Source organism: Chiloscyllium plagiosum, unplaced genomic scaffold (genome assembly GCF_037043375.1).
Source record: "Chiloscyllium plagiosum isolate Xiang-an unplaced genomic scaffold, Cpla_swu_hap1 HiC_scaffold_24, whole genome shotgun sequence".
Classification (NCBI taxonomy): domain Eukaryota; kingdom Metazoa; phylum Chordata; class Chondrichthyes; order Orectolobiformes; family Hemiscylliidae; genus Chiloscyllium; species Chiloscyllium plagiosum.
In genome coordinates, this window is record NW_028270162.1 from 50,658,472 (window position 1) to 50,684,085 (window position 25,614).

Below are 25,614 nucleotides of genomic sequence, written 5' to 3' on the forward strand. Positions count from 1 at the left end.
TCTTCGCTCGGATGCTGGTTTTGCAGAACAAGCCTCTTATGGCGTTCCAGTCAAGCCCAGCCCCAGCAATAGCACCTCATTCTCCACTCAGGCACTTTACAGTCTTCAGGATTTGACAGAGTTCGGCAACTTCAGTCCAGAAATTCTGTTCTCCATTTTGATTACATCCCTTTCCCCCTCAGTGACTTGTCTTGTACAAAGAAAAAGGCATATTTGGGTTGAATTATTATTTTGTTTGCAATTGCTGGAAACATCCTTTCAGAAGTTAGAAACTTGCAGGGAAAGGCAAGTTCAGTGATCAGTCTGGTTGACTGGGAGAGGCTCAACATGGTGAAAATTGCTGGCGAAAGGGCAATAGCAGGTTTGCAATGCCATGAGCTGAATGGCCCCAGATTTCACATTCTCAGGCAAGCATTGTAAGCCCTTGCTAAAGTTTGCCTAAATTTTAAATATTAAACAGGGAAATACAGCTCTTTGTTTTCATATCACTTTAGAGAGAGGCTTGTTGGTTTTTCTGTGGGGAGCTGGGATGGGTTAATGGGCACAACATTAACGAAAATGCACTCCCTCCACCACCGATGCTCAGTAGCAATAGTACATACTTTCCACAAGACGCACATCAGAAATTCACCAGAAATTCTCAAACAGCACCTTCCAAACCCATGACTGCTTCCATCTTGAAGGATATGGGCAGTAGGTACATGGAAACACCACCACCTGCAAATTCCCCTCCAAGCCACTCACCATCCTTATTTGGAAACATATCGCCTTTTTTTCAGTCACTGGGTCAAAATCATGAAATTCCATCCCTCAGGGCATTGAGAGTCTACCTGTAGCGGTTCAGGAAGTCAGCTTACCATCACCTTCTAAAGGGCAACGAGAGATGAGTAATAAATGCTGGCCAGCCAGCAACACCCTCATCCCGTGAGTGAACAACAAAAATTATTTGTGCAATGTCACTTTATCACGGATTACTCATTCATCATACATGTGGTATCTCAGGTCAATGACGACCTTTAACAATCCTGGCTTACCTTTACTAGCGCTGGAAACCTCTGTGGAGCTTGTTGGCAGTGCAGGTGCTCCACGGCAGGCACGCTCCAAGCTGTTGTGCTGCTTGGCTAGTTGTTCAATGGTCTCCTCCAGGCGGATGCGCTGCTCACGCTCGTACTGCAAAGCACGCTGCCATTTGCGACTGTGGGTCTCTGCTAAATCCAGAAAATCACGGCAGGCCTGGGGACAGATGGCACCAGAAATGAGTAGTGGATCAGCAAAAAAGAGGATGATAAAAATCTCCACAACTTTCACCTCACTACCCACCCTCTCTGCAGAGCAAGTAAATGTCAGGTGACCGCAGGTAAGCGGACGACGGTTTTCTCGTTGTTAACTGTGATGGATGGGCAACCATGGAGAGGATTTGTTTGTATTTTTTTCAACAAATGCTGGGTGCACAGGAGATAGAACTGGCAGCTTGGGTCCTTGGCAAATGTACCATACTTTCAGCTCCAGATGCAAACACACACACACACACAGAAGGCTATGGGACTGGTGGAGATGGTAGTGTATCTTTGGTGATAGATCCCCCCCCCCGCCGCCCCCACATGGGCTGATCGGCCTCTTCTGTACTGCATGGTTCTATGAAATAGAAACTTATCCTTGTCCTTTAAACATACAGAAGGGCACTAGAATTAAACAATAGCACTCCCTGCCTCCCACCACACCCCTCACAGGAATCGCGAGGCGTGTGGTGGGATGCTTGTTTATTCTGATTCCATTGCAATTCCACAGCTTTCCCCTCAATATTATAGTGCAAGAATGCAACAATCTCTACAAGTTGTCAGGCCTCAATGCATTGTACTTCATTTATTTGTTCTCCAGATGTCAGTGATTTAGATCCTGCTCATCCTCTAGATACTGAGAAGGCAGTGTTGAACTCTTCAAACTGCTGTAGTGATGCTGCTTCCCCACTGTTATTTAGAGAGATCCTAGGGATTAATCTGTTGACAAAAGAATGGTAAGCTGCATCCAAGACAGACCATTCTACAAAATCCACTTCAGACAAAGTTATTGGTCTCCCCACCCCTCCCCCTGTCTGGGTCAGCAGCTACTTCCTTTCCCACTGCAAAGCAGGTTGTGACATTTTTGTATTTTTAAGAAGGTGCAGCTGAACAACATCAGTCACCATGTAGAAGCTGACCTCAAGTTTGAAGATGATCCTACCAAAGGGACAAATGTTGCTGGTGAAGAGGAGGAAGGCAAAGACAGCAGTAATACTCTCAAAGACATCTCAGTACATCCACACTCTGCTCATTTGTATATTACTAGTTCCAGGACAAACCAAAATCACGTTCAGAGATTGATGCAAGATGGTTTTTTATATGTTAGCCCACTTAACATAGACCAAGATACTGGATTCTTAATTGAGATGGATGTCTCGAAATTTATCAACATTAACTGTGTACCTTGATAGAAAATCTCAGATTTCTATTTGCAGTCTGGATACTACAATAACTTAGATTACTATTAGGCTATATGTATGTGGTTGACTCGCTGACTGACCAGACTGAATGACTGATTGAGAGCAAGATGGACATGTTTTATATTAGAGAAGCACACATTCTGATTTCATCCTGTTTTCTTAAAGCTATAGCCTCTTTCTGAGATCTCTGCCATTATACACTGACACAATGCAATGGGGTACTATTCTGCTCTGGGAAGGCAAGGTTCGATGTCAGGGCATTTCAATTACACAGTGCTCAACTGAACTAACAGTAAAATGGATGGCTGGCTTCCAATTAGTCACAGATGGGAAGGAAATTCATGGACAGCCTGCTGGGGTTTTGTCACTAGCTGCCAATATCATAGGCATGAACAGAAGTAGGCCATTCAGCCCACTGGGCCTGCTCCACCATTCAATGAAATCATGGCTGGTCTGATAATCCTCAACTCCATTTTCTTGGCTATCCCCATTACCCTTGACTCCCTTACTGATTAGAAATCGGTCTCAGTCTTGAAATTGCTTTACTGACCCAGTCTCAACTGCCCTCAGCGGTAAAGAATTCCACAGATTGGCTATCCTCAGAAAGAAGAAATTCCTCTTCACCACTCTGTAAATACGTGACCCCCCCCCCACCCCCATCTTCTTTGAGATTTGCCCATGGGTTCTAGAATCACTTCTAGAAGAAGCATGTCCATATCTACCCCGTCAGGTCCCCAAAGAATCCTGTATATTTTAATAAGATTGCCTCTCATTCTTTTAAATTCCAATGAGCACAGGCCCAACCTACATAACCTCTTCAGAAGACAGTTCCACCTTACTTTGTATCTGTCTAGTGAACCTTCTTTGGATTGCCTCCAATGTTAGCATATCTTTTCTCAAGCTATCCCAAAGTAATTTCCAGCCAATTATTACTTTATTGAACTGCAATCCTTGTTAAACAGACACAACAGATAACTCTCATGCAGCAAAAGGCAACAACAGCATACAAGGTAAATATACAGTTAAACAAAAGCAGAAAAATACAACATTGGTTGGAAACTCAAAATTAAAACTGGAAATGTTGGAAACTCTCAGCAAGTCTGGCAGATTCAATAGAGAGAGAAAAGAGTTAACATTCCATGATGAAAGTTCATGGATCTGAAAAGTTAGACCCAGTTCTCTCTTTGTAGATGATGCCAAATCTGCTAAATGACCAGTGATCTGTTTATGATAGCATTTCTTGCAAGACAGATTTTGCTAGTTATTATTCCGATGCATCAAAGACTGGGCAATCTCTCCTAGCTACATTAACCAAACAGAAAACATTTCCATCTAAATAAACTGCATCATTTGGGGTAGAGCCCAAAACAAATTTGGAATATCACAACTTCTGCCACCTATTTATGTCAAATCCATGTTTACTGTTCCTTACAGATATTTCTATCCATGTGGCCAGATCAGCATCATGACTTAACTTTTGCAACAAACAGCATGCAGTATCAACAGAGCTTTGCACAATTTGCCCATACGTAAACTCTGCACAGGGGGCAGCCAACTGTTAAACTGCAAAGGAAGAACTCTGAAATTTCACCGCCAAAGGTGAAGTTCAAACTCAACAACTTGTCGTATTCACCTGGGAACTAAGGCACTATTTGGACAAGACTCCAAGGATCCCAAGAGTTTACGAATCATCGCATTCCATGCAGAACTTGACGAGCTACTTGTACCTTTAGCCTGAAAGTCAGTTTGTGATACATTTGTCAAACACTTTAAAGAATATAACCAATACCATGTCAACTACTTTAGCTAAAGGCCGTTTTAACGAACCCAGGATTTTCTGAAGATTTCTTCAGCACCACTCAACACTATTATTGACTGGGAAATACCGGTGAAAGACCAGGCTGACTGTCAAAGGCACCTCCAAAGTAACAGAGTAGGAGCGAGGTAAATTAAAATGCACTGATGATCAGACATGGCCTGCCCATAGACTATTAGGGAAGGAATGGAGGGAGCAAAACTTTCCACAGTTTTCAGGTTCAACTCAGGAACTGATGAGTTTTCCTCAAGAGTAGCAGCATTACACAGATCAATAGGGATTGAGGTTCGATCTCAGAATCTCACTTTGCTGGTCTCAATGTTGGCGGTGGGAAGTGATAGAATAATCTTGGCACTCCTGACTTTTGAAAAATCACCAAGCTTCTTGTTGCTGGCACTATTCACAGATTCCAACTGGAAACATCTATAAGTAGGTATTTGTTCACAAGCAATGCAGAAAGCTCATCACATTGTTGTGCATTTTTTATACTTGTATTGTCACCATGGCAAATCATACTCCAAATGTCAGCACCCTTAAATGGTGCAAATGGCTGCACAGGGCAATTAGCAAGAAGCTCCAGTGGACAGTTTGTGTCAGTCCAGCTCAATTGGTTGGGTGGCTGGTTTGCAAGGTAGAGTGATACAATAGACAGTTGGTGTAGGAGTAGGTCATTCGGCCCTTCGAGCCAGCACTACCATTCATTACGATCATGGCTGATCATCCACAATCAGTAACAAACAGCTTCAGTTCAATTCCTGCCTTCTCAGCCTCCTCACTTGCCAGAGATGTGGTGACCCTCAAGGTGAAACTCTTCACCAGCTGTCTCACTCTAATTTTTTTTTAGATTAGATTACTTACAGTGTGGAAACAGGCCCTTCGGCCCAACAAGTCCACACCGACCCGCCGAAGCGCAACCCACTCAGACCCATTCCCCTAAATTTACCCCTTCACCTAACACTATGGGCAATTTAGCGTGGCCAATTCACCTGACCTGCACATTTTTGGACTGTGGGAGGAAATTGAAGCACCCGGAGGAAACCCACGCAGACACGGGGAGAATGTGCAAACTCCACAGTCACTCGCCCGAGGCGGGAATTGAACCCGGGTCTCTGGCGCTGTGAGGCAGCAGTGCTAACCACTGTGCCACCGTGCCGCCCAAAAATGAGACAGATCCCCCCTGGTGTTTACTTTGGTGGGTTAGTGGGTGTGCAATTTTTTTTTTTAACCTTTCAGCTTTTATCAAACCACCCACCCAGTACAGGTTAGCTGGAAAATTAAAAGCACCATATTAGAAAATGAATTGTGTCAGTAGAATAATGATTGGACAGGTACGATGTCCAGACAGGTTTTCAGTAACTGGCTGGGGAATTCACCTCTAGCAGAGAGAGGAATTTTCAGCACCAGTGACAGTGCCATGTTAAATTTCAGTTCATGCCTGTTGCACTTCTTTGACTACCATTATAAAGACATTAGCAATAGGTTTGCCCAAAAATAAATACACCATTTCCTGCCATCAAATATTCCCCTCCAAACCACAAACTGTTCCAATTTGGAAATATATCCCCACTCCTTCATTGTCACTGGGTTAAAACCCTGCATCTTCCTCCCTCGTGTCATTGTGGCTTTCCCTACACCCAATGGATGGCAGCAGTTTAAGAAGGCAGCTCACTACCACTTTCTCAGGGGCAACGTGGATAGACAATAAATATTGATCCAACCAGCACTGCCCACATCCCACGAATATATCAAAAAAGTACCCCCATGTAGCTCGGCTGAATTGAGCTAGCAACTTGAAACCAGAAATATAAAACAATGTGCGACCTTCACACCCAAACATACTACGGCCTTTGATACTGTGCTGAGACCTGAATTTACTGATGCTCAATAAAATCTGACAACTGTCTCCTCAAGAGCAGTAGATCTTCAGAACAAACAGAACATTTCCAAATACTTATAAGTGAAGAATTAATTCAACAGTATAATCCAAACAGGAAATATTGATTTTGCATTAAATCAATCATTTTGAATAATCAGCTTTGCATAATATGCTACTGGCTCTAAATGATGCATAATGATGATGCTATTGTTGCATTTGCAAAACAGGTATACATTAAAAATTTGGGGCGGCATGGTGGCACAGTGGTTAGCACTGCTGCCTCACAGCACCAGAGACCTGGGTTCAATCCCCGCCACAGGCAACTATCTGTGTGGAGTTTGCACATTCTCCCTGTGTCTGCCTGGTGCTTTGCATGCTCCGGTTTCCTCCCACAGTCCAAAGATGTGCAGGTTAGGTGAACTGGCCATGCTAAATTGCCCATGGTGTTGGGTGAAGGGGTAAACGTAAGGGAATGGGTCTGGGTGGGTTGCTCTTCGGAGGGTCAGTGTGGACTTGTTGGGCTGAAGTGCCCGTTTCCACACTAAGTAATCTGAAACCATATTATCTGTACAATTTAAACCTTGATCAGAAATCTCAAAATGGAAGGAAGGAAGGTAACTGAGCCTGCTCCATCAAATTTGTCAACAGAGGAAAAGGACTGCAATCGGCAGTAATTTTGAGTTGAAAAAGGTTTAGTCAATCAGAATTCTGTATGTTGTAAGTGAAAGGAAAGGCATTTAGTCGATTGTGACCAATCATGTATGCTTAGATAAAGCTAGAATCCGTACACAGGGTCGGTATTAGGCATTACAATGAGTGTGTGAGTAACAATTTTAAATGAGTTGGCTGGCAGGCTAGTGCCAGATTGAGTTGTGAGTCATAAGGCCGTCGTCATTGAATTGCGCTGCACACCAGTTTAACATCAGCCTCTGCTCCTCTCTTGACCCTCACTAACAAACCAACCAGCTTATGCCTGTTAACAGAGATCACTTTCACATTACATTCCTTAGTGTGGAAACAGGCCATTTGGCCCAACAAATCCACATCGATCATCCAAAGAGGAATCCATCCAGACCCATTTCCCTACATTTACCCCTAACTAATGCACCTAACATAATGGGCAATTTAGTGTGGCCAATCCACCTAACCTGCACATCCTTGGACTGTGGGAGGAAACCCACGTAGACATGGAAAGAACGTGCAAACTCCACGCAGATAGTTAAATGTGCATACTCCATAGAAACAGTTCAAACAAAGTTTGATCATGAAGTGGATGATAGATTTTCATTCGTCATCACAGTATATAAAACAACAGAATATGGTCCAATTCACCTTTCATTTAGTATGAAACAATCATGCCTGTTATTATACACTTGTCTTGTCAAATATTCTTCAGTTGTCAAAATCATTGTTAAACAAGGAGACAAACTAAACTAATACAGGGCTGTTAACTTATTCCTGGTGTTGTGCGATTCCACCCACTGTCATTTAGATCCAAACCATTGCTAATTTGTGACTTAATGAATGTAACTCTAAGCAATAGCTAACCTATCAAAATGGACCCCACTGTGTAATTATTCTCTGAGCTGAGCTACATCATTCATGACATTCAGAAACACAGTGACGTCAGCACTGTGAGAGACCCACTGCATACTAATGAACCACCGTCCCAAATTCACAGTGACGGGAAACTCAAGGCTGCTGCAACCTTCCCTAAATTTTAATATAGATCATTACTGACTTGTTCAACATGTATGTAGTACATTCACATTATATATTTCCTATATTGTCAAAAATCCATTCCAAGCTACATCACAAAAGATGTAATCAGAAAATAATGGGCACAAAACCAAAGGAAGAGGCATTTGGATGGGTGATTGGATGCTTGGTTAACGACACTTTAAACAGTCTTAGGAGAAAGAGGTAGGTGGACAAATGGATTTAGGAGGGCATTCTACAACTTGGAATCATTGAATGGTTACAGCACAGATAAAGGGCATTCGGCCCATCATGCCCATGTTAGATCTGTACCAATAGACAACTCAGCTAGCCCCACTTTCCAGCTGTTTCCCAGAAGCCTCCAGGGTCTAAACAGCTGACGATATTGTCACCAAGGATCAGGTGAAAGATCTGGTGGATTCATAACAGCCAGAGTAATGTTGACAGAAATACATTCAACATCATCTTCTCAAACACAACGGATGTCCCAAGTGCAGCATTGCTGCAGTTAATGAATGATCAAACTGGCAAAGTAATTACCTTTTGTCTGTCCGCATACAATAGAAGAATTACGATTAGGAACAGGATGACTTATTTTTTTGCCGTGGACATGGCTGAGACAAATTATTGACAAGACAACACGTACTAACTTCTATAATTATTGACATATTTGTCTTGTCAATAATTATAAAAGTTAGTACAAGACAAATACATACTAACTTTTATAATTAGACAATAACTTCTCAAAAGAAAACTCTTGCAATAATAAACCAATTGATAGCATGTATCCACTGCCTAAATTCAACCTAGCAAAAAGTAAAGGTAGGGTTATCTCTATGTAAAGTGTTCAACATTTGGAATAGATTCTCTGAAACTGTACAGGAAAAAGACCTAGGATTGCTTACAAAACAACCGACTGTTATGAGAAACGGTAAGGTTTGTTGGGATGAATGGGCCAAATGGCTTTTCTCATTGATAACAACCTTATAATATTGTGTATCTACATAAATTGGAATGCCATATGTCTAGATACTAACATACTTTCTCTACACAATACATGATGTATTTTGTATGCATACATTGCTATTAAGAGAATTAATCTTTAATGACTCAGTGTGCTGTGTGTATACAACGTTGTGATTTTGACTGGCAATTTGTCTGCAGTGGGTCTGAAAACTGTACATATTAAAATCAGTTGGTTTGTTGCAACGTGTGCTTCAAATAAACTAACACACAGTTAAATCAATCCCCAGTGAGTGCTTGATTATTACACATTAACAATAATATGGCATGGTGAATAATGGTGGAAAACATCATGAAGAGAATTATCATGCTTGAACAGTTAGCAAGCAAGTTAATTTACAGGTAAAACACATGGTTGACAGTTTTAAATTATGCTAAAGTACATGAAATAACCCTTGACATCTTTGTTTGCTGTAACAGAATGCTGAAAACCAGCTTGTTAGTAAGTAGACAGGTTCCTATCAAGAAGCCTGTTTAAGTCACTTTAGAAAAGGCAAGCGAGTAGCTTTCATGCTGGATAGATAGCCAGCAAGGAAAAAATTCAAAATTATACTTTCAGCATGTCCACAGATTCCCCGAGACTAAACACTAAGACACAGCTTTGAAATGTTTAAGTAGTATTCTGGGTTATAGTTTCTGGATTCAGGTGCTGGTGGAATCTGCAGGCAAGGACATTTTGTGAAGACTGAATTATCTTCCACTCTTCATCCCAGTTCAAAACATCACTCTCTGAGAGTGCACTATCTAGCAACTGAATAAACAAGGAGGAATTTTATGACAATAAAATGCTGGAAACAGTCAGCAGTTCAACCAGCATCTGTGAAGAGAAACCAAGTTAACAATTCCACACAACTGGTAAGATCTTTATGGATTTGTTGCAAAATGCATAAAACTAAAAATAAATATACATATTAAATTTAATACATTCAAAACAAACAAAGTATTATTAAAAGGTCACACAACTAGAAGGCATCAATTTAAGGTTACAGGGGAAAGAATAAAAGGGAACCTGACAGGCAACTTTTTTTTTCCCACAGAGGGTGGTACACCTGTGGAATGCGCTGCCAGTGGAAGTGGTTGAGGTGGATACATTAACAACATTTAAAAGGCTTTTGGACAAATACATGGATAAAAAAAGATTTATAAGGATATGGGCCAAGTGCAGGGAAATGAGTTTGGCATGGAGGGAGATTTTGATCAGCATGGACCAGGTTGGGCCAAAGGGCTGTCTCCATGATGTAGGACTATTCAAACACCAACTTTTTTAATCATGAGGCTCACTGAATTTGCAAGACAAATATTGTTCACTAGATGTCACTGGCCCCAGTCATCCATCACCATCTCATGCCCCATCATCTGCAGCCCTCTCCATATCGCACAATGCTGCCAGATGATGCCTACTAAACTGAATTTCACAGTGAACTACTGTAAAAATTGCCACTTAAAATCTTCCAAAGTAATGGCTCTGCAACAACCATAATCAGTAGATAAAATAACGAGAGGCCGGTATCCCACCACCAAGTGACCCTTTATTTACACATGAACAGTCCTTGACTTTAGTACCACCTCAGTCTGAGTCAGCTATCAGAGTGGCAGTATCTCTGACATTCATTTTTTTTCTTTTATTTACAGAACACTATTAACATACATTTGTGTTCTTCAGCCTCTGTAAGCATTGAAATACTCTTATGAAGCTAAGGATGCAAAATGTGGTTCCCTCCCAGTGTCAAGGAAACTGCACTCAAAGGACTTTGTCAAGCTGCAGGTCACAGAAAAGTCAGCCAGCTACATTTGCTGTTATCCAGGGGATAAATAGAAGAGAAGAGAAAGCTTACCAATACAATGCATCATTACAGTCCAAGAAAAAAAAAATGAAATTTTCACTGTGCCATATGGTCAGAGTGGTTCAATGTGGGTAATTCAACCCAATCTTACAATACAAAGTGAGACAGACAAGTTACCTTCAAATTTTAACAATCTCACCAATCCTGCAATCGCTTCTGAAGTTAAGGTTTACTCTTATCAAGAAATAAAAAATAAAATCAGGCTTCTAATACATCAGACTTACAGCACGACTTGAGCTAGGGATAGTTCATGGCGTTTCAAAGTACAAATGGGAAATTGTTCTCCTCCAACACTAACATCCTTCAACTTCATAAGTTCATTCACACATGCATATAAAATATAAAAAAGGGACAAACAAAATAAATCATTCTGTATTTACCTGACTGTAAGTCACCACAGATAAGTTGCTAGAGTGACTGTTAGTGGAGTTATTTAGAGTTCTGCGACAGTCCATTTTGATCTTCAGTTGGGCCCCATGAATTTTTACTAATTGGATTTGTACTTTGGCCCCCAGGGTCCTTCACATTGTTGGTTTCAGATTGCCGGTTTTTCTCCTAAGTAAAGTCCAGTAGCTGTACACATATGCCACTGTGACATTCCTTTTTTTAAAATTAAAAAAAAAAAATTTTTTAAACCCCCACACTACCACCTAACTGCGGTAGTGCTTATTTTTTCCCCAGCACCCATGGTGTGTGTGTGCAGGTGTGAGACATAGTGAGAGACACAAGGTGCACGAATCTTTATTCAGTTTCCACCACCAGGAAGAAAGGAAACACCCGAGTGGACACTCCCTTTTTAGCTAATCACCCAGGGCTCCCTGATGGGGCTGTTAAACTGGCCCAAATTGGGGAATTCATTCTTTGAGATCCAACCGATGATCTTGTTAATCACTACAGAAGTAAGGGCATCGGAGGTAAAAAGGAGAACTACAAAATCCAAAACAGTTGGTTTGAACTTGTCTAGAAATGCTACTGAAAATAATATGTGGAACTAACTATTAACCTCCACTTGTTATGTTCTTTTCCCGAGGTTTCACACACACCAACTTCTGCAACAGGTAAAGTTTAATAAAGCTTGTATAAGCTAGGTGACCCCCTTCGGCCCTCTTCGCAGGCAAGCAAAGTTGGGTCAACGTGAGGCCTTGAACAAAGAAAGCACATCCCCTTTATATAGGTCGGTTGGCCATGCCTATAGATACTCTGGCCACTCCCCCAGAGATATATGCCACTCAAGACAACCCCCAGTCACTCACAGTCACATGTTACCCCAGGTACAAGGGCAGGATGAGATCATCCCTCGGAGATAATGCAAATGCTAATCCTCTAATCCTGGGCAATTATACAGACGATTTCCTGACTCAGTGATTTCTCAAGACAATGCAGGTGTGACATACCTCTGGCCAGAAAGCATTTCTGGATGGAAGAGATTGAATGATAGTTTAAATTTGATAATAGTAGGGGAGTAATAGCAAATGGCTGTCTAAATGAAGTGTAAATTACAATGCATAGTAATTTGCATTCTTCCATGATTGTTGTCCCCACCCAAAGACAGTGCAGTTTAATCCTTTAATATTACATTAAATGTCCAGAGATATTCCCATTTAAATCTTAACATTACACACCCAGATTATAATTTACACAGGGCAACATAGATTGTGTGTGCGATCTTCAAACAAGACAAAGATCTGAAGGGCGCTGCAGCATACAGTACACTTTGTGTTATTTCACTTGCAGAGTAATGTCTGATGGCAGGTTGGGAACACAGTCCCAACCTAGTTACCTAACTAGAGTCTCACTCCCTCTGTTGAGGACCAAGTTCAGATATGACAACATACAGGAGACTACAACAAGAAACACAAAGCTGGAAAAGATTGAGCAGACAGCTGGATTCTTTCACATCCCACATACATATCCTCCTGTCAATGAGGGATTGACTAAATCTTAGTGCCTGGGGTGTTGGGTCACCCACTAAAATGGTTGCAGTAATGAGCAGACAGTCCACTGTAGCAGGTACTTTATCGCCCAGACATGATATTGACAATAATCCCCATGAATTCATTCATTTGCTCTCACATTCACGTCATCACCTACGAAATGTCTATCCCAGCTCTTAGTCACTAGTCTGTTTTGTCATATTGGGAGAAAGTGAGCACTGTAGCTGGAGATCAGGAGTTGAGAGTGTGGTGATAGAAAAGCACAGCAGGAGAATTGACGTTTTGGGCATGAGCCCTTCATCAGGGACGAGCCTCGGATGCTTTTCTAGCACCACAGTCTCAACTTTGCTTTATCATATGACCTCCGTCCTACAATGGCCCCACACAACCAGCCAATGTTTGCTTTCTTCACTTTTTTTTGAAACTCAAACAAGAAGTATAAGAAGAAAATGAGAAGGAAAGTCAGGTTTCATTTCAGACCTCGATTTTTTTGTAGCAGTGTCCAGGAGATTAATCTTTAATTCCTGGATAAGGATTGATGATCGTATGATGAACAGAGTTCACACTGCTATCAGTTCTTGTTTGCTCAGCTCCAGGCCTAGTTAATTGAACTGCTTCCCTTTCCACATTTGGGAGGTGTTAAACATTCACTTCAATGTAACACTGCATGGAGAGAGCTAACACAGGCAGGAAGCAGACAATGTGCAAATATGCCGTGTAAAATCTATACCAGAGATGGCACTTAATTCTCAAATTCCTCAACTTACAAACAAACAACTGACAGCAGAAAATCAAATTGAAGTCAGTGAATTTTCCATCCTGCTCCCCAAAGACTCAAACATTCAGTTCATTTCTCACACGTGGTTACAGTATTGTCCAATTTTACACAGCCCCTGACCACACAGACTGCTAAACAGGGGAATCATTATCTCTCAGTGTTTGTTCACCTGATTCCAAGCAGAGAGATTCATAGAAAGGCAGACTTTTAGCTATCATTGAACCTGTGAGATCCACATCATTTACCTAGAACACATTCTCCTCTCCCCTCGGAGAACTTTCCACGGCCTTCCCAGGGAGTCCGGATACAGAGAAAAGCCCGCTTTATACCCAAGGAGGAGCACAGGGACGCCACAGCACTCACCTTGTCCTGCTCGCTGCGCTCTCAGTCAATTCCAAGTGGCAACAGGCTGGCTGAACATTCAGCAGCGGAACAATCATGTGACCGAGTGCTCTAATTAAGCAGAAGTGTTGCCGTGTGACAGCGAGGAAAGGTATTTCAGTCTCCTGTAAGCCATCTGTCGTATCATTAGAAGTCTCTGGCTGAGGCGAACTGTCAGTGCGTGGGTGACAACACCATGTGAGAGAGAGAGAGAGAGACAGAGACACAAGAAGCGCATCTTCAGCCTGGCGCTTTACTCCGGCCACTGCCTTCAAACCCCGTCGGTGCTAATAAACTGCGGGTTGTTTCCCCACTCCCGTGTCCATCTCCATCAATCCTCAGCAACAATCTCATCTTCAGATTCCAGGCTGACATGTTCCCAGCCGAGATTCCACCCAGCAAGAGTCAATTACAGGAGGCCCACACTGAGATACCGCCAAACAGAGCACGGTAATGAGTCCTGCACTTAAACGGCACAACATTGTGGCGAGATTTTCTTTCTCTGCACAAAGACTCTTTTTCGAGTAATACACTTTCCTTGAAAATACGACATTTCTATCAAAACACAGGATGTGCCTTTCATATCAAATGGTAAACGAGCCCCTTCCGTCTGCTCCCTGTGTAGCCCAGTTCAGTCCCGGATTCTGGCGCCAGGATAAGGCAGCCAGGTTTCAGCAAAGTGCAGGTTCGGAGTTTCCTGCGGTCTGACATAACGGCGATTTAAACGATCTGATTACGCGGCGATTACAGAGGTGTTCAGGAAAAAAAAATCATTGGGAAAACAAAGAACTTGCTTTTCAGGGCGCTGGCAGGTGGGACTAGATAGGGTTGGGATATCTGCTCGGCATGGACGGGTTGGACCGAAGGGTCTGTTTCCGTGCTGTACATCTCTATGACTCCACTGACCAGTTGATAGGAATTTTTGAAGCGTACCAGTAATTTGTGCACTGCAAGCTGCTACACGTTTATATACACTACAATAATTCATGTGGTTATGAACTCTGAAATCGCTATAGCGTGGAAGCAGGCCATCCCTAGTATAAATACATCCCTATTTCTCCCTTTTTTTTAGCTTTGACAAATGGTCAGTTAGAGTCCAACGTCAGCTCTTTTCTCTCCTTACAGATGCTGCCAGACCTGCTGAAATTTTCCAGCATTTTCTCTTTTGGCCATTCGGCTCATCCAATTGCACACTGCCCCTCTGGAGACCATCAAACCCAGTCCCATCCCCTGACCCTGTCCCTGTAATCCTGCATTTTCCCTGGCTAACCCATCTAACCTGCACATCTTTGGACTGTAGAAGGAAATCCACGCAGACACAGGGAGAATGTGCAAATGCCACACAGACACCTGAGGGTAGAATCCGAACCGAGCTCACTGGCACTGTCAGGCAGCATTGTGAACCATTGAGCCACCATGCTGTCAGGATCTATGTTTTATTGATATTAGTTGAGGTATAAATATTGACCAAGCCACTAAGGAAATGCCCTGCCCTTCTTCAAAATACTGTCATAGCAACCTTCACAGGAGTGATGGCTGGCACTTTGTCCTCAAATCTCTGAATTGGGCCTTAATGAGGCTGTACGTAAACTGGAGGAATAACACCTCATATTCCACCTCAGGAGCTCACAGCCCAAAGGCCTCAACATAGAGTTCACCAACGTCAAATTTTCCTCATCCCATAACCAGCTCTCCCTACCTCCTTGACCTGATATCCCTGTCCATCTTACTGTTCACCATATTCCTGATGAAGGGCTTTTACCCGAGATGTCGATTTTCCTGCTACTCGGATGTTGCCTGACCTGCTGTGCTTTTCCAGCACCACTCTAATCTACACTCTGATCTCTAGCATCTGCAGTACCCACTTTCGCCTGCCCGTGCCACCCTTCCCACTGACCAATCACAATAAACCCCTCCCTCCATCCAACTATCACCATCCACCTTACCACTGCCCTACACCCCTCCCTCTATTCATTTCTGAGCTCCCTTCCCCCCTCCCCAGTCCTGAACCAAAACGCTGACTTTCCTGCTCCTCTGATGCTGTCTTGACCTGCTGTATTTTTCCAGCTCCACATTTCATTGATTCTGACTTCCAGCATCTGCATTCTTTAATAGCTTTAAATCCATAACTTCCTGACATTGTGCTACTGCTGAGCCACAGTGGACACCGTTCAGTACACTGAGTCACATAATCCCTTTTGAATAGCGGGGTCATCCCTTGCTAGTGTTTTAGGTCGAATAGGCTTCACGATACAGTGAATCCCTGGTGTCAGCAACTCTTGCTCCAGATTGTTTTGGGGGCGGCAGGATTGGGATACTGTGATCTGAGTGTGGGTCTTTTAGGCCGTGATCTTTACATTTAGTGAGACTCTGTTGTACAACATGAAGGAAGAAACTGTTCGTGCGTAGGTGAAAGCAGCAGCTGATTTTGTGCACAAGTCTCACAATGAGAGAAACAGTTTAGTTTTGGCGAGTGGGTGGTTGTCGAACAAATATCAAACTTAGGAAATCTTTCAAAATCTGTCTGAGCTAGCAGTTTGGGCCTTTGGTTGATGACTCATCCAAAAAGTGCCAGCTCCAGCAAGGCAACACTTCCTCAATATTGTACTGAAACATTAGCACAAGTTAAAAACTGAAGGCCAAGATTTGGAACTTATCAGTCAAAATAAGAGTACTGATACTTGACTCAAACTGACAAGCAGTGTTTTGGCTAGAGAGGCACAAATCTATCTAGTCTGCCCTTTCTAACCTCCTGCTAGGTTTTAAAATTAAACACAACCTTTAGTAACAGGAATCCATCCAGCTGTTTTAAAGTCTACCTGTACATTCTGTTCCACCACTCCTCCATAGTTATAGCATTCTAAACATAAAAGACACTGAAGAGTCATAGAGATGAACAGCATGGAAACACGTCCAACACGTCCATGCCGACCAGATATCCCAACCCAATCTAGTCCCACCTACCAGCACCCGGCCCATATAACCTAAAAACCCCTCCTATTCATATTCCCATCAAATGCCTCTTAAATGTTGCAATTATACCAGCCTCCACCACTTCCTCTGGCAGTTCATTCCATACACGTACCACCTCTGTATGAAAAAGTTGCCCCTTACATCTCTTTTATATCTTTCCCCTCTCACCCTAAAGCTATGCCCTCTAGTTCTGGACTCCCCCACCCCAGGGAAAAGACTTTGCCTTTTTACCCTATCCATGCCCCTCATAATTGTGTAAACCTCTTTAAGGTCACCCCTCAGCCTCCGACGCTCCGGGGAAAACAACCCCAGCCTGTTCAGCCTCTCCCTATAGCTCAAATCCTCCAACCCTGGCAACATCCTTGTAAATCTTTTCTGAACCCTTTCAAGTTTCACAACATCTTTTCAATAGGAAGGAGACCAGAACTGCACGCAATATTCCAACAGTGGCCTAACCAATGTCCTGTACAGCTGCAACATGACCTCCCAACTCCTGTAGTCAATACTCTGACCGATAAAGGAAAGCATACCAGACGCCGCCTTCACTATCCTATCTACCTGTGACTCCACTTTCAAGGAGCTATGAACCTGCACTCCAAGGTCTCTTTGTTCAGCAACACTCCCTAGGACCTTACCATTAAGTGTATAAGTCCTGCTAAGATTTGCTTTCCCAAAATGCAGCACCTCACATTTATCTGAATTAAACTCCATGTGCCACTTCTCAGTCCATTGGCCCATCTGGTCAAGATCCTGTTGTAATCTGAGGTAACCCTTTTCTCTGTCCACTTAAATTCCTTGTTTTAGTTAAACACCCTGAAGCCCTTTCAGTCATTACCCAAACAGTGCTCAGGAGCATTCTTGCTTACATCAAAAAGTTAAGGTGTGCTGCCATAAAGTTTCAGCACATTTCTGTGTTGGCACGTCAGTGCAATGCTTGGACATATGCACCATCAGATCTGCCACCTTTTGGATGAGACATCAAATTGAGGCTTTGTCCGCTCTCTCAGACTGAAATAAAAGATTCCATGGTTCTGTTCAAAGAACAGCATGGGGGTTCTCCCATTGCCCTGACCAACACTTCTTCCTCAAGCATTGATAATCATATTGCTGGTTGTGGAAGCTGGCTACACACAAAACAGACTTGTTTGCTATGTCCCAATAGTGACTACACACAAAACAAAACACTTATTGGTTGTCAGGCACTTCGGGACACCCTGTGGTTGTGAAAGAACTCATGTAAATGCAAGTTTCTCTTCACAGATTACACACTGGAACATTAACATGTTCTGCAACCACATCAGAGAGTCTCCCTATATAGTGTCACATGCAATCCTCAAGTCCCAATTTGACACAGTGTAAAGATCCAAATCTAAAGTATTAATAACCATAAAGGGCATAAATTATTAAGAAATTGACATCTTTAAACTAGAGAACATCGAGTTTGGACAGGTATTGCACTTCATTGTCTCTCGAAAGTATTTAAGAATTTGTCAATATTCAGAGAAACAGAAATTTGTCTTGTTAGTGAAGTAATAAATTCTAGAAACACCCAATGGATCACTCAGCATCTAAGAGAGTAAGATTGATTAACAATTGTTTCCAGTAAAGGAACAGTTTGGTGGCTCCCTCACTTATAAATAATACTTCCTTTAAAAAAGTTTTGGCACTGAACAGATCGTTCCAAACTAATGATTATTTATCACTCAAACTATTCAGAGAAGCAGCCGAAAACAATCGGCAATTGTTCGATAAATACCTTGGCTTCCATTAATGCTTAAGAGAACTGACCCCACTTGATATACAGTGGCAGAGCTAACACCAGCCAAGATTTACATCCTCAATCAGCCATTATAATGGGCACACCTATTGATTTTTCAAAACAACTACTACCAGTCAGGTACCACATATGGAAGGTCACTGTGAGCTGATATAAATACAGCAATTTAAATTGCAGGAATTAGAGGTCATCATTAGCAATGTTGCCATTCTCTATAATGACTAATGGGGGCAACACTAATCTCAGATACATCAGTGCATGGGAGGTCACTCTCTTGGGCAACTTTGCTGTTTATCCTTCATCAATGAGGATGTAAGATTTTGCAATCTCCACGTAACAGTTCATGGACCAGTTCGACTGCATGTTATTCAAGGAAGCAGCTAACCTTCTCAAGAGCAATTAGAGATGAGTGATATTTTGTTGCTAGCAATGCCAGCACTGCTGCCACAGAAATACATATGCAAAAAAATGCCTTCTGGGAGACAGGTAGTGTAACAGAAGAAAGGGAATGAAAAATTGCACCTTTTAAATCTTAACATTTTAATAGTATCTCATTGTGTATTTCAAACAAACAGAGATGAGAACTTGCTCCCAGAGCTGAGCAATGCTGTTGCTAACACTGAGCAGCTGTATGTGACTCACTTGCAGATCAATTCATTGTGTTACTTTCCTTTTCTTATCCGACTAGAAATGCTGAGTCCTGCTTGCATCCATCTCGTACTCATCAGCAAGTCCATAAATCATGGAATACAGAGAAGTGTAGTCTCAAAACTTTCCATTCCAACTAGGACTCGGGGCAACATACTACAAAACCTTATTTTTTATATACCTTCTTCATGATTAAAGAGAGAAGAGCTTGTCTTATCTGCAATGTCACAATCTCAATACAGAAGTGGGTGTATCAGGATTTCCTGCCTTGCTCACTAACATATGATGTCACATAGCCCTCTTGTTTCTGTCTGAATAGGAGTGACAGACAGCCCAAGTCAGTTAACCAGGGAAGCTAATGAATGCTGTGTCTATTGAAATAACAGCACTTCACTAATTCAAGATATTATCATCCAATTCAAGTGTGTAGGTCTCATAATGTAATAAACTGTATGTCTTCTGTCACCATCAGAGGCTTCAATTTCATTTTTAGTTCTGGGCAAATCCAGATTACTTTTTAGCTGAATTTATATACTTTGATTGTTAGATTGACAATTATCAAATCTCATTTTCAAGTTGCAATAGTCCCTGGAACGTTTGCACTAAACTGAGTTTCTCGTAATGTATTCTGGTACATAGATAATCAACAAAAAGATCACCTCAATGATAACATTACTCAATCATCAAATTGCAATACTTCAGGTGCTATAGAACTTAATATTTTCTCCTTTTTTACCATTTACCAGCATGGCACAGGTTACCAAGATAGCGTCCCCTCCATTATCCCTCTAATAGCATCAACACCATAAGTAAAACACAGTTGGACTTATATGCCCCTGTTGTATCTCACTGATACATATTTACCATGACATGAAAGCACTTTGAGAATGATACTTCCAATTCTATTCCATACCATTCATTTGTACAGACCTCTAAAGTGAGATTACTGATCTGATAAACTGCTCTATGCATACACTTAGTAAGTGGAACAAAACTGCCTTACTTATTTTGCATGGGTCTCATGCAGCGAGCACAGCCTTTTTTGATATCAGAGTTGGATCTGAACCAAGATCCAGGGATGAATGGACAATTTTAATCCAACAGTAAACAGAGAGCCAAGGGAAAGCTAAAACTATAAACTAAGGCAGCTACTGCTTGCTGTTACTGTGAGTGGACAATGACTGATGTTTGACTGAAGCACTAGACAAAATGCAGACCAATGTTTTGGCAATAAAAGACATTCCTTCACCAAAGGGGAGAAGAATGAAGTACAGAATGAAGTATTAGCTACGCATTTCCAGTGGGACTGCAATAACAACATCCATTCTGCTGCAGTAAAGTTAAACCAAATTTTCTGTCACTCTCAGTTGCATAGGCCAAACTATAAAGTGAGTGCAAGTCATTATAAAAGGGCTGTGTGGTTTGGGTGTGAATGGAATGTAATCAATGAAGCCTTGAGGTATTAGGGTGGTTGACTGTAAAGGGAGAAAATAAAGTTCCTTCATGGAAATACAAATTAAGGAGATGTCTGCCATACCAGCAAAAGCTAAGCTTCAACTCAGCATCTACACTTCCACCTGAACCCTGTTGATGGGCTGTGTACAATGGACTCATTGTGATGGGAGCCCACATCTTTGTTCTATCTGAAACATTCCAAATCTGACAAAAGGTACCACCCCATTTGATAAGGGAATCAGTTATTAAGATTCAGGTCCTCCCCCACCTACCCTTAACTAATCTCAATCAGGTACCCTGTGGATAGCAGGAAGAATCCAGATCCATAATAGCTGAGGGCCATAGTGACCACCATTTCTAGACACAAGCTGTATAGACTGATCGATGTTCACCACACAGGTGGAGGCCATTTGTGCCTTCATGTCCATGCCAGTCAACCTAAATCTGACGATACTAATCCCATATTCCCACTCTTGGCCCATGGTCCTGAAGTCTATGGTAACACAAGTGAATACTGCTTACATGGTGGAATGATTTCTGATTCAACCACATTTCAAGCAGCAAGATCCAGACTTCCACCACCCTCTGAGTGAAAAAGATTCTCAACTCTCCTCTTCACCTTCTACCTCTTACTGTAAATCTATGTCCCTCTGGTTATTAACTTCTCTACCAATGGAAGACATGCTTTTCTAACCCCTCCTCCTACCCAATCCAAACCCCACATAATCATATTAACCTCTATCGGGTCCTCTCTCAACCTTCACTGTATGTGGACCGGAGGCTTCTAATCATTGTAGAATATTCAAACATATTATAATTAGGACCAAAAACGACTTCTGCAGAATTTTCTGCATTCATTTGTGTGATTCTTTGACGGAATGTGAGCATCATTGACAAGTCCTACAGTCATTGGCCATCCCAATTGTGTATGTCCCTGGATATAGATATGCAAGAAATTTGAGAGCCTATACGGCTACAGATATTTCTGATCTGATTAAGGAATTCAAATAAACCAAACTATTCCCATTTACTTCACTGCACTAAATTCCAATGCTACATTGCAAGTTACTGTAGCATCCATCACATGCAAAATTATGTCTCAATATTATTTAAAACAAGGTGTGGAGGAGCCGGTGTTGGACTGGGTTGGATAAAGTTAAAAATCACACAGCACCAGGTTATAGTCCAACAGGTTTATTTGAAAGCACTAGCTTTCAGAGCACTGTTCCTTCATCAGGTGGTTGCACTCTGAAAGCTAGTGCTTCCAAATAAACCTGTTGGACTATAACCTGGTGTTGTGTGATTTTTAACTTTAAAACAAGAGTAAAGTGATACAATGGCTATGGCAGAGAAATGGGAGAGGAGAAAACAGGAAGCTTACGGCAAAGTTAAAGAGGATGGAATTGAATGCACAATTCACATCCAATCCCTATTTTACAGAATTCGAATAAACTAAATCCCTGTTGTTCGAAATTCCAGTGGCACTCACTAACATTTTCTTGCTTTCTCTGACTATACAGAGCTGTGAATTCAAATGACAAACGTTTCTCCATCATTTTGCTTTTGATGTTCAGTGACAGCAAGCAGCATCAATCCAAAATAGGGTTTCAGTCAGAAATAAGACCACACTTCAGATTCAAGTTAAAACTCGACAAAATCCAATTTTATGAAGGAGTTTCCTATTGCGTTTGTACAGCCCAAGTAAGCTGGCTGGACGATTTAAAGGGTGATGGAAAACAATTCACACAAAACTATTCTGAAACTATAGTTAACAAAAAATCCACTTCAAGCAGAAATGTTCTTTGCAAGTTGAAAATAGCTTAATCAGGATTGAAGTGTAACTCTGTTTTGTGGAACAAACGCTGTTGGAGTGGATACAGGACGTGGGTACAATGGAGCTGACTCAGTTGGAAGCTTTATTTAAGGAAGGATGTGCTGGCATTGGAGGTTCAGAGGAGTTTACACAAATGATCCTGGGAATGAAGGGCTCGTCATATGAGGAGCGGTTGAGGATTCTGGGTCTGTACTCGAGGGAGTTCAAAAGGAAGAGGGGGCATCTTATTGAAATGTATAGAATACTGAGAGGCCTAGAGAATGAGTGAACATGAAAACTTTGTTTGCACTGGTAGGAGCGACTAGGACCAGGGAGTAGAGCTTAGAGTGAAGAGATGACCCCTTAGAGGTGAGATGAGGAGGAATTTCTTCACCCGGAGAGTGGTTACTCTGTCAAACACATTGCCGCAGAAGGCTGTGAAGCCAAGACAGAGACAAAGAGGTTCTTGATTGGTAAGGGGATCAAGGGTTACAGGGAGAAGGCTGGAGAATGGGGTTGAGAAATAAATCAGCCATGATTGAAAGGTGGAGGAGGCTTGATGGGCTAAATGGCCTAAATCTATTCCTATATCTTACCATCTTTATAAACAGAGCATGAAATAAAGAGGCAAAAATCTCACTCTAATAGAAAGTGGGCTGTCAGCTCTTAGAGGTTTGAAAATCTTCATAGAATCATGTGCTTTGCTGGTGTAAATTTGAGAAAGTCGCAGAAGTCCTGGTTTTAAAACAAAATGGGCTGAGTCAGCTCGGGTTAATGTACTAAAGTTTCACTTCCAAATACTGGATACAAGTAACTCACTTGATGCAACAGTCAGTTGATGACAATATGATGACATCTAACTAGCCTTTGCTCTAAATCCTTTTGCAATAATACATTGATTACCAAACAATTTATTTTCCTCTGCACGCTATTTCCACAGTAACAGTTAACACATGAAGCTTCTATTGGGAGGGTCACTGGGCTTGAAATGTTTAGTCTGATTTCTTTCTAAAGATGCTGCCAGACCAGCTGAGTTTCTCTTGTCGCGATTTCTGTTTTTGTTTCAAGTTTCTATCTGAGATATTTTAATAAAGTCATTATCTAATAAATACAATGAAAAGGGTTTCAAATGGAAAATAAAAATGCAGCTCAATGTCTGGCTTAAGTGCACAAACAGGAATGTAACATGAATGCATTATGAACAGTCACTAGGTCACATTGGTTCCTTCCACAGTTTATACTGCCTTTCAGAAATTGAGTTCACAGGTCAAGGGTTGTGGTGAAGAGGAAATGTGAAGGTTTAAACTAGAAGAGCAGTCAAAGTTATCATTAGACAATGCCAGGTTTGGGTATTGAAAGTCTGAGGATTGCAGGAGGAAGGGAGAATGGAGTTCTAGAGCTTTCAGGCCTTGAACAAGCGTTAAAGTAGGAATTCTATACCATGTTACCATACACTCTCACTTGGAGACTAGTATTTCTCTCAAAGCCCATTATCAAAAAGAAATGCAGTACCGACTCACTCAGCTGCTAAAGGAAAACCTGTGAAAACCTGTAAATCTTCTCTTTTTGTTTATAGCCTCCCCGTTTTCCTGGTGACAATCCTTGATAATTAATCTGTCAGCAACAGTTCACAGTAACCAGAGAGAAGGGAAAGCATTACTGTTTAACCATTTCAGATGAGACAACCTCAACATCATTGAGCTTCATGGCTATACCTTGACAAATTAATCCAGTTCTGTGTTAGGTTTGGTTTGTTTTCCCAGAAGTGGTCTGTTTTATGGATTATTAGTGAAAACACGCTCTGGTTGCTATGTGTAGTGACATCATAAATGCATTCCAAAATGAACATGTTCATGATGTCGCCACACATGCTGATCAGAATGACCCCACCCCCTCGACCATCTCAATGTCCAGCACAGTGACTCTACAAAGCCAAAACCTTTCATCATATCATACACACTTCATGGTAAAGCAACGTAAGAATCCTAACAGGATGTTGGTGTCAGTTAGAAAAACATATATTTATAAATTATGAGAATGGAAAATGAACATTTGCACACTACTGCCTTGCTTTATTATGTGCTTGCTTTGAACTGGAAAGTCACAGGTTCGAAGGAGACTAAGATCCATTTGCTGTTTAGAAAAAAGGAGACTTTGGAAAGCAGTGTCCAGCAACTTTTACAGAGAGGAGAGGGTGGAGTATTTTTTTGCTTCAATGGTTGAGCATTTCAGACCTGAAAATCTGGAATAGGTCTATACTGCCATTACTAAGCAAAGGCCTCTAGACTGGGGTCATGAGTGTATACACTAGAAGCTTTAAGCTGGAGGTGTTTGCACTAATGTAGTACTCTCTCTCTCAATTTGGAAGAGTCAGATCTTGGAGCTGAAAGCAGCACCCTCCACATTGCACTCTCAGTGAAGTACTTTGGAAAAAAAAAGATAAAATTTCATATGTTAAAATCTCATCTGAATCTGAAATTTGATCTGGAAATTTTTCATCATTTTGCGACAACAATGTGGGCGGCACGGTGGGCGGCACGGTGGGCGGCATGGTGGTACAGTGGTTAGCACTGCTGCCTCGCAGCGCCAGAGACTCGGGTTTAATTCCCGCCTCAGGTGACTGACTGTGTGGAGTTTGCACATTCTCCCTGTGTCTGCGTGGGTTTCCTCCGGGTGCTCCGGTTTCCTCCCACAGTCCAAAGATGTGCAGGTTAGGTGAATTGGCCATGTTAAATTGTCCGTAGTGTTAGGTAAGGGGTAAATGTAGGGGTATGGGTGGGTTGCGCTTCGGCAGGTCGGTGTGGACTTGTTGGGCCGAAGGGCCTGTTTCCACACTGTAAAGTAATCTAATCTAATCTAATCTAAACAATGATAAGAAACAAAAAGAACTGCGAGAAAGTCATCTCATTCTATCCTTTGAGGTTGTAATCTTAATTCAAAGAGTTTTCCATTCATAATTACTCTGTAGAGCTCTGTGCGTGTCTTTCCCTGCCTGAGTACAAACGTATCAGTATTTGGGAGATACAGTTTAATTCATATATTAGCTTTAGTTGATAACCCAGTTTGCCACTTGTTTGAAGAATAAGTTTGCTTTGAAC

At 41.8% G+C, this 25,614-nt stretch overlaps 1 protein-coding gene across 6 annotated transcripts in view; it reads right to left on the reverse strand.

Annotated features, from left to right (window-relative positions):
• Window positions 1-25,614, reverse strand: part of LOC122562796 (oxysterol-binding protein 2-like) — a 343,122-nt gene that overhangs the window by 86,428 nt on the left and 231,080 nt on the right. For all 6 annotated transcript variants that reach the window (XM_088000163.1, XM_088000162.1, XM_043715996.2 and 3 more), the window contains one exon: window positions 1,035-1,233. In XM_088000163.1, coding sequence (XP_087856289.1) covers window positions 1,035-1,233 — 199 coding nt within the window. The remainder of the gene's footprint in view (window positions 1-1,034; window positions 1,234-25,614) is intronic.